General features: G+C 41.6%; 2 protein-coding genes across 2 annotated transcripts in view; one reads left to right on the top strand and one right to left on the bottom strand.

Annotated features, from left to right (window-relative positions):
- Positions 1–117: 117 nt before the first annotated feature.
- Positions 118–5,862, top strand: LOC106817845 (PEST proteolytic signal-containing nuclear protein-like). The gene is made up of 7 exons (XM_014822549.1): positions 118–254; positions 343–441; positions 2,066–2,188; positions 2,680–2,855; positions 3,182–3,259; positions 3,482–3,534; positions 3,865–5,862. The coding sequence occupies exons 1-7, from the start codon at positions 227–229 to the stop codon at positions 3,986–3,988; spliced, it is 681 nt and encodes a 226-aa protein (XP_014678035.1). The 5' UTR covers positions 118–226; the 3' UTR covers positions 3,989–5,862.
- LOC106817844 (SAM and SH3 domain-containing protein 1-like) overlaps positions 5,470–10,493 on the bottom strand; it is a 10,239-nt gene continuing 5,215 nt past the window's right edge. The window contains exons 5-9 of the mRNA XM_014822548.1: positions 9,581–9,730; positions 8,165–9,201; positions 7,719–7,850; positions 6,917–7,033; positions 5,470–6,517 (exon numbers count right to left, since the gene is read on the bottom strand). Of these exons, the coding sequence (XP_014678034.1) occupies positions 6,362–6,517; positions 6,917–7,033; positions 7,719–7,850; positions 8,165–9,201; positions 9,581–9,730 (1,592 nt within the window). The 3' untranslated portion in view covers positions 5,470–6,361. The remainder of the gene's footprint in view (positions 6,518–6,916; positions 7,034–7,718; positions 7,851–8,164; positions 9,202–9,580; positions 9,731–10,493) is intronic.

Below are 10,493 nucleotides of genomic sequence, written 5' to 3'. Positions count from 1 at the left end.
TATTCCTAATATTGAGCTTTCCTTCCTCCATCGTTCTTTGCCGCTTTTTTATTTATCTGATCAATTATTTACTTTTTTGCACCCCTATTCCAAGACCTACTCTCATTTTATGCTCAAAGATGGCGACACTTGGTAGCTATATCGTCAAGCCAGTTAGCTTCACACAATCATAGCATCGATACTGTCGCGTTTTCATAATATTTGTTGCCAGACGTGAAAGCAGTGAATGATGTCGAGTGAACACGACGAATATGGTAATGTTTGAATTTTAACCTGTAGATAAATGTCATCATCTATGTTACTGATGTAACATGTTTTATACCATGATGTCTATTTTTTCAGAAAGCGGCGATGCGCCGTCACCGAAGCACAGCAACGCCAGTAACCAGTCTGGACCCGGGGGAAGTCCGTACCTTAGAAAACCAAACATTCCAGTGGATGGTAAGCAGTGAAGCACGACTAAACCTCTATGATTATGGAATCGTCATTAAATACTTAAGTAAATGCCCTGTAGATATTGCGTGACTGCCCGCTGATGTGACGGTGCACTTGGAACGTCTCAATAAAAAAAATTAATGGTAAATAAACACGAAATGTAGGTACCAAAGTCTTAATGTTTCTCTACTCTATTTCGCCTATAATCACCTGTAAATGCCAGTCCAATGCTCATCTGCAACACGCAAGTACACCGCACGCCCGCGCTGTGCACAAACAACATGAATAAGAGAGCAGGTAGGAAAGCGTGATCACGAAATTCGCTCGACGCTCGCTTCATTTCACACGATCACAGAACGAAAACATATCCAACAGCTCCCATCTTGGTATCTATGTGTACATAAATGTTCACTTGTTCGAATTATAACTCTGGCCTTTGTTCTTACCTACTCCCGCCAGAGATAGCTCGTGAAATCTTGCAGGAAATGTTCTCTCCGTGAAAATGTAAAGAGGACGGTATCATCCGAAAATCCCTAACAGCGCTACTTTCGATCGATCGCTGTAGTCGTGTGTGCGTGACATCATGCCCGCGCGCATTGTGCTTGGCTTGGCGGGCCTCGAAATGGATCGAGCTCGGAGGCCGGCAGCAGCTCATCCCAGCATGCAATGCGCCCCATTACTCGTGTATAAACAGACATCTCGTCCTCTTTACATTTTCACGGAGAGAACATTTCCTGCAGGATTTCACGAGATATCTCTGTCCGGAGTAGGTAAGAACAAAGGCCAGAGTTATAATTCGAACAAGTGAACAGTTATGTACACATAGATACCAAGATGGGAGCTGAACGGATATGTTTTCGTTCTGTGATCGTGTGAAATGAAGCGAGCGTCGAGCGAATTTCGCGATCACGCTTTCCTACCTGCTCTCTTATTCATGTTGTTTGTGCACAGCGCAGGCGTGCGGTGTACTTGCGTGTTGCAGATGAGCATTTGACTGGCATTTACAGGTGATTATAGGCGAAATAGAGTAGAGAAACATTAAGACTTTGGTACATTTCGTGTTTATTTACCATAATTTTTGTTTATTGAGACGTTCCAAGTGCCTGTGTGACGGTGTAATGCCTTTCTTCAAGATTCCTCTGCTGTGCTAGCATAGCTACTCGGTCTACTGTACTGGCACTACAGTACTGCCACTGGTTGCCTGGAACCCCGATTACATAGCATTGTTAAAATCGGTTTGTGATGGAGCCAGTTGTGCAGTACATAATTTGATATTGTCATAATACTGTACCACTAGTAACCAGAATATGCACGATATAATTAAGCAGAACTGATTGCAAGTGTTCAAGTATGACAGTGACGGGGCATGTTAGATGGAGCGGAACACGTGTAGTAAAATTTTCACTAGGAGAAGTCGTGTATCTGTTGTTGTGTAACAGTATCACATGCTATATCTACATTTGCTGCAAGCATGATATAGTTCAGTGCAAAATTATCACAGTGGCGAACACCTTACGTAAAACGTTATTCAACCAACTGCTGTTACATTAATATTTGTGTATTTTATTTTATTAATTTGTGCGTTAGCATCGTGTGCAGTTACCGATTAATCACTGCTATTCTCTTACAGAACGAGTCGCCCAACTCCTGACACGATCTGAAAATCATCCCGCATATGTGCTGCCATCTAGAGGACATCATGGTGGAGACGACGACAGAGACAGTGATAAAGGCAGAATTAGCGACTCTATAGGTAGCATGTGTCGGCAAGGACTAAGCTTGGGGCAGATAGTGATCCTAGCATTCAACTCGTGCTGTTCGGAATATTGCTTTGTAATTTTTACACTGATCTGTTTTACCTCAGTACGATGCTAAAGAGATATGTATGGGCACATTTGACACTTAATTTAGTTAACAATTTTCTGAGGTAAAATTTTACGTTCTATCACTAATCATATGTGTACGAATTTTTTAGTAGACGTGGGTTAGTGCTTGATGCAGAATTAACACTAATATCTCACTAACTACTCACGGCCTACATTCATGTTTCTTATTATTATTACTAGGTATTTATTTTCGAGGAAGCAACATTTGCTTAAGTGATACGGGACGGTGACAGTAGTGACCTATATTAGCATTGGTTGTCATGGCAGCAGTTGAAAGCGTTTATTAATGTGTCTGATTGAGTAGTTACCTGTATTTTTACCCCCTTTTTAAATTTTGCCAGTATTTCACCTCTCCCAGGCCAAGATAAGGTAAATCAAGGCAGCACACATCTTGGGGAGAAGAGAAAGAGCGACGGCGGCAGTGATGGTGTGCCGGAAGAGAAAAAGTCGAAGCTTCAAGCTGCCGATCATGCGACAAAGGCAGCTGCACAGAAGAAGCCATTACCCGGCATTTCCATGAAGTTAGGAGGCCAGGTATTATTTCTAAATTATTGATTGAGTTTTTCGTGGTATAGTTGCCCCGATGTCTGGCATGTTTGTTATTGACTTTACGAGCTATGTTAGGTTGATTGTGTTTACGACTAGTAAGATGCAAGGACTGTGTTTGTTTATAGAATTATAATAATTATAGTATAAATACGCATATGTGTAAATGCTGTATTTTTGAAGCTCTGTGTTTCTATAATAACATTATTCGTAGTTGGTTGAATGCGTAGGTGCACGCATGTGTGCGACGCATGTTAGTGTGCACATCCCCTTCTCTGTTGAGTCACTTTTTTATATTCACAATACTTTTTTAGAAGCCAAAAGAGCAAGACACCACACTAAAGAAATCTCAGACTGTTGCAAGTGTTTTTGGAGGAGATGACTCCAGTGATGTGAGTTTTAATTACCTTTAATTAATTATGTATTTCTGTATATGTGTCATTATGCATAAAATTTCTGAGCAATCCTGCTTTTATTTATCCATTAAGCTCTTCTTTAGTTATTGAACCCCTGAGTGCAGATGATGGTATTGTGATTTGGCCAATGTTGAAATTCAACTTATGAGATGGTAACAATTCGTTTTTTCTAAATGTAAATTTTGTTCGTACTTTCAGGAGGAGGAGGAAATGCCTCGCGAAGCCCGGATGCGGATGAAGAACATTGGCAGGTAAATACAAATTATATAGTAGATGCATAATGTCGTGAGTGAATAAACACAAATAGTTTTCATTCACTCCTGTTAACGTTCCTAACTAGTTTTGAATCACGCTAGTCTGTAGATTTATGATACGTAACTAAATTTACTGTTCGACATCAATTAAAAGTAACTAGAAATCTAATTTTAATGATTCCAACGTGTGTTATAGTGTGCTCTTCCGACGAATAATGACGGAACACCAATGTTGCGCTGTTGGCATATACGTATCTGTATTCCACACTATTAGCCCTTATCGTTTTTAATGGTTTCTATGGTAAATGATTCATTACGATATGTCAGGAACACACCAACGTCAGCCGGTCCAAACTCCTTCAATAAGGGTCGCATCGGATTCTCGGACAACGCCAGGCTTTCCGCGAGAAAGTTGAAAGAAGCTGCCGACAAGGCAGAGGCAGGAGACTAATGTTTATAGTTGCCGTGGAAACGGCAGTGTGCTAATGAGCGGTTACTCGGTTAGCCGCTGAAGGTGATGCTTAGCTATCGTTTGTTTAGCTATCAGATATGTGCATTGTAGATTCCTTCCATTGCCATCTGTTGCACATCAAGGGCAAGAGTCATTCCATTTCGGCGTTGTGACGGCTTATGCGAATTCAGGCCTGTGCAGGTCGCGAAGTTCGTTATTTTACGGTTAATTTCTAAAGCTAAATTACTCCATTCCTTGTTATTTGGCATTTAAGAGCATCAACTGATGCAACGTCGTTATGATAATGCACAAACAACCTGTTTTTACCCTTTAATTTACTGTTGACAACTATATTGAAACATATGTAAATTCCAAGTGTAAATGTATGTTAACGAAGTGTCATGTTAATGCACACGTGCTCCAGGTTGTTACCATGGAAACAGCCTGCACCTTGGTCATGCTTCATACCAACTTCTTCATCTCCATCTGTTTCATTTTGATGACTCATGCAGACACTTCGGGTAAAACTGCCTTTTGAAATCAATTGTCTTCGATTTAACATGTTGCATGTGCCTACTGTGGCTGTGAGTAGAAAGACATTGTTATGTATTGCCCAGCATTTCACACGTTCGTGCTATTTATGTCATTCATCCATTTTCTAATGGTGTAACGTGTTTATGGATGCACAGCGTACGACACAGCCCGTGTTACTGGTGTTAGTCACTGCTTCATGGCACATTTAGACTCATAGTATAGCATCTGGGGAAGGTTTCTCAACTGCATGAAATATAGTCAAGTAGGTCATGTTATTTATGTTAAAGCTGCACTCTCACTACATTGAACAACTGCCCAGAAAGCATGCGGCATATACCCGCAGACACCGATGACAAATTTCATCTCTCGATTGATTTATCGGGAGTATCATGGATTGGTATGCACACTCAGAGTGTGTCAAACAACTTGAGAACTACCCAGCCTAGATAACAGTGGAATATTTAAAATTTAAATGGTCTCTGTCCCATCGGGGGACCAAGAGGATAAGACTAAGATTTGAAATGTCTAATTATAGACAGTGAATCAGAAAAACGTTTGTAGTGAAGGGTGTATATTTTTGTACTTGATTTGGCACAATAGGCGTTGCATCGTTTAGGTGGCCGTTTGATCTGGTAGTATTAAACCACAAGGCTTTAATAATTTTATGATAGAATTAGGATAGCTACTAAGCTCCCGTTTACGAATGATTGTGTACACTTGTAACAGAGTTCCTGATGCAGCAATTCCGTTAATAATCTGGTATTGGAAGGTTAATGCAAACATAAATAGGTTATAGAACATCAGGATAAACTATATATCGGTAGTACGAGTGTGTCAACGTGGAACCAGGCATGTCGTAATCTCAGGACGCAGGTAAATGTATTGTAGGTGCTCCTGGAATATTGCACTCACTCTGATGTGAATATAAATTGCTATTAAAAAAAAGATTAATTACGATTATAATCGTTTATTTCCAATCAATTTAATCTAACTACATATCTGTAGTTATTATATATATGATATCTCATATTGGATGATACTTGTGTATATAGTTAAACATGAATGGCACCTATAATAGTTTTAAGCAGTAACACGATTGATTCAATGTGAAATGACTTTAGCAATAACATATTCATGTTAATATGGGTGTGAGACAAATGTATATTCCCACAACGATATACAGCGTGTAATTATACATGTTGAACTATATTGAATGAAATATATAAATAACTTCCAGTAAAGAGAAAAATGCATCTACGCATTTGTAAGAAGTTTGGAAGAATATGAGTATACTATTTGCTATGTACAACAATATTGTACAATAAATAACAATAACCTTTCGTCCTGTATAGAGTTTGACTCTTTAACCAATGGGTCCTGGCTGCATTTCGGTTGGTCACAGGTGTATACATTTATTAAGTAGTACTATGTACATTTAAGGTAATGTAGATAACACGTTTTCCTACACAGAGCACCGTTAATTGTTCAACACGAATAGAGGGTGAAGGATAGTTTTCACATACACACGACAAGTATAACCAGAAAATATCTGACACAAGTTTTTTCACGTACAAAACAGCGATTGGCAAGGAAACGTTGGCAAGGAAACGTTGGCAAGGAAACGTTGGCAAGGAAACGTTGGCAAGTTTCATCACAGTTAAAATACTTTGCTCGAAAAACAAATGAAAAAAGAAACAGAGGAAAGGGTAAACGCAGATTTAGGCACACGTACAAAACGTTTGATGTTTGGAATATAAAATACGAACATGAATTCGTTTACGCCATCAACTCTATAAAAAAAATACGGAGATCATGCAGGTTTGATTTGGCATCACCTGGCTAATTAACTATACCGTATTTGCGCAGGTGTTGTCGTAGGTGGTCGCAGGCAGCACTAAGTATGCTAAGATGTGACGTCTTCGATATGCCGAGCGCCTCTAGTTCTGTTCGTCTCAGCATCGCTACTTGTTCTATTTGGCTGTATCCCTGCTTCATCTATGTAGAGGAAGAGAGGGAGAAGATTTAACCATAGATAAAGACAACGAATCAACGAAACAAAGGGAGAGAGAAAAGGAGGAAGGTAGAGAGAAAGCGAAGGGAGAGATAGATAATGGGAAGGTAGAGAGAAAGAGAATGGGAAGGTAGAGAGAAAGAGAAGGGAGAGAGAGAGAGTGAGAATGGGGAAGGGAGAGGGAAAGTAGATTAAACCTTAGATATAGACACAAAACGAAGATGGGTGGTTTTACAGATTAATCTAAACTGGACATCACCTACATATAACTATACTACTAACACACACGCATAATAAAATGATATTCCGTGAATTTCGAAAGAATTGTGAAAACTATTTGAACTATTTTAGCTGAGACTGACGACTACTAATCAGTTGCTTACCAAATTCTCGGTGTACATTGGGAGACCGAGAGAGGTGAGCCAGTCCTGTACTGATGAGTAGTTGTATACGGGGGTGCTCGTCAATAAGCGGGCTTCACTCAGCTTCTCACTGAACACCTAAACATTTCATATCGCAATTGTTGATTTCGCATTTCCTCGATCTCCAACTCAAATAATTAAAAATGGTGGTGGTGGTGGTGAGGGTGGGGGTGGGGGTAAGCAATCGACCCGTGTCTAACAGAGAGATGTGCTTAAAGGGAAATTGTCGTTCTACTTTGCAAAATAATTTTTTATATACATTATTTTAGTTGGTAGCTTGAGGAATGAGTGACCCAAGTCTACGCAGTATTAATAAAACGGAAACCACAGAAAAGTAAACATTTGAAAGCACCCCCTTGAAAATGCTTGGCTTATAAGCAGTGACGTCACGATGACGCTAGTGTGTGTTCTGCGCATGCGTGTACGTGCGCGGTTTGGTTGCGTTCGCGTGCGTCGGGTTTCATTGAACAGAAGAAGTAGGTCTCAGGGGAGAGATAGTGATTCGCTAGATGGCGCATTATTAGTGTGTTGTGGATATAGAAATCAGTTAACCCTAACCCTAACCCTAATCCTAACCTTAACCCTAACCCTAACCCTAACCCTAACCCTTATTCTAAAATAAAACAAAATTAGCCAAAAATACAAATAAATAAGAGACAAAATTAGCCAATCAGAGCCGTCCCCTAGCGGATCACTATCTCTCCCTTGTGCAAAATTAGAACAGAAGACCCTAATTTACAGAGACATGCGCATGCGCACTTACTGCTGGTTTCTGCTTCTCGTGAAGCTGTGTGACGCGCAGTGTTTCCATGGCGTTAGCGATCTCTGATGCATGGTAGCACAGCTCTGCCGCATAGCGTGTGATGAGAGCTGGCGGAATGTCGCCGACCCCGTCCTGTGTGCAGGCGAGAAGCACACGCGTTCACAACGACAATGGAATGGCGCGACACCCTATACTGTTATTATTATTATTTACAAAGTGGAACACGGCATTAGCCGGTGGCTTCTGGGTTGACCGTGTTCCAACCTGGGACATAGGGATTCAATCCAGAATTTTGTTTATTATTATTATTATTATTATTATTATTATTATTATTATTATTATTACTTCCTCAATTAGAACTTCTTTAGAACTATCTTAGAGATTAGAACTTCTTCCATCAAACTCTTTAACCTATTAGGATAAACGCGTTGTTTCCTCGAGCTTGCCTTTCCCGTCGTGTATGGTTCCTTCAGGAGGTCGATCCCTTCCTCTCCCAGCTTCCGTCTCAACATCGCCTCGACGACCGACGGCACTGCCGTCATCGACCTCTCAGCCACAGCCGACGACATGGGGCGTAGCGACGACTCCCTCCACGTCCGCAGTCCCTGGAACGTCTCGATGATCGTCTTCACGCGAGACTGGTGCCCTCTGGCAGACGGACGCGCCGACGGCGTCGACTCGCGCTTGCGTTCGTCGCTAGGTGGCCGCGGCAGCGTCGCCGCGCGCTGCCCGAACCCACCCTTGCTTCTGAAGCGAACCTCTCCGTAGTTGACGTTCGAGTCGGAGAAGAGTTTCTTGCAGCCGTCGGCGTGGTGCGTCGCCGTCAGTCTGACGCGCTGCTTGCTCGCCGGCGACGCACTGAACACACTGTCCTCTAGCGGCGGCGACGATTTCTCTCTCGCTGTCGGCGCGCTCGGTTCGACGAGGGCCTCGCAGCTCTGCGTCGCGTGAATGCTATCATCTATGCCCGGCACTCCCACTAGCGGTGAGATGTTGACGGACATGCGCAGTGCCTTCGTGTGTTCCTTCCCCGGCTTCGCTTTCGATTTCACGCTCGCTGTTTTCCAGTCGGCGGATGATTTCCCGTCAGAGGGCGTCTTCGTCGGCTCTGCCTTTGTTTTAATTGCGGCGCTCGCGGTCTCACTCGGCATTGTCGATTTCACGTCGGCGTCGCTTCCGGGCGTTTGGCGTTTACCAGAGCCCTCTTCCGGCGGGCAAATATTGACGTAGAACTTTGAGATGCGCTCTTGTTTCTGCTTCGTGCGCACGGCGTCTTGTCGTTTGAGCGTCGCCGGAGCGCTGCTGCTGCTGGCGGCGGTCGTGGTCGTCGTCGTTGCCGACACATCGACGTCGGCTGGTTTCGTCATCTGTAGGCAGTCGCTGCTCGCATAGATACCTGAGTCTCTGATCTCACCGCGTGACGTCACCTCCGCCGCCACTTCCGGCTGCTGCTGCTGCTGCGCATGCGCTGGTTCTGCATCACCTGTTATCGTAAATATTATTTATATCACAGCGGATACGTCGAATAACACTCGGAATTTTATATATTTTATTTACATCTATGTCTATATCTACATTTATATCTTTATCTATATCTATTTTTGAAATATAGATGTAAGCTACGTAGAAGTGGTATTTGTCGTCCGACCTCATATTAAACACAAATTCGAAAATCTTAATTGCGCCACATTACCGATATATACATATATTGATATATATCCGGTTAGCTAACAAAAAGAGATCGGTATATCATATTTCACAGATGGAAGACGCATGAATGCACGGATTGGATATAAGTGCGGATTCGATATAAGATATTAGCGTGCGGGTATTGCCATCTTCATCAGTATGACGTCACATACCATCGTAGTCGTGTAGAAGTTCGGCTGCCGTGAGAATCTTCGCTCTGTCCTCGCTGCTCACAATCTGAAGGTCGTCTAGATCTTCTTCTTCCAGTTCTCCGAAGCGTTCAAGGTCATAGTCGTTCAACATGAACACGCTGATGTACTTCTACGGAGAGCGGGAGGGAACCATTGATTAATTAATTAATGTTTTAAACCAAAAATTAACCATTTTATTATTACAATTTTATTAATTACAATTTAATTATTTTAATTATATTAAACCATTTCACAATTTGACGGATCCGGAATGAATGAATGAAAGAAAGAATGAATGAATGACTGACAGAAAGAAAGAAAGAATGAATAGATGAATGAATAAATAACTGAATGAATAAATAAATGAATGAACGAACGAACGAATGAATAAATGAATGAATGAACGAATGAATGAATAAATGACTGACAGAAAGAAAGAAAGAATGAATAAATAAATAAATGAATAAATAAATGAATGAACGAATAAATAAATGAAAGAATGAATAAATACATAAATAAATAAATGAACGAACGAACGAATGAATAAATGAATAAACGAATGAATGAATGAAAGAATGAATAAATGAATCTCCCGCGCCCAGTTCAAACAAACATCGTAAAGCTGATTACGTCCTACGCTGTCGGTTTTAAACGTGACCGTATAAAAGAAGGGATTGCTTTATTTATCGTTACTACGGTATAGCGATAACGCTGAGGTGCCGTAAGTAGGCTAGCGAAAAGATAACGTCTGTTCTAGATATGTCATTCTAGATGTTACCGCACTTGGAAATGCAGCGCGCACGATAGAGAGAGAGAGAGAGAGAGAGAGAGAGAGAGAGAGAGAGAGAGAGAGAGAGAGAGAGAGAGAGAGAGAGAGAGAGAGAGAGAGAGAGAG

This window comes from Priapulus caudatus, unplaced genomic scaffold (assembly GCF_000485595.1).
Source record: "Priapulus caudatus unplaced genomic scaffold, Priapulus_caudatus-5.0.1 Scaffold1891, whole genome shotgun sequence".
NCBI lineage: Eukaryota > Metazoa > Priapulida > Priapulimorpha > Priapulimorphida > Priapulidae > Priapulus > Priapulus caudatus.
The sequence above is the reverse complement of the archived record's forward strand: the minus strand, read 5'-3'. Positions and strand labels throughout refer to the sequence as shown.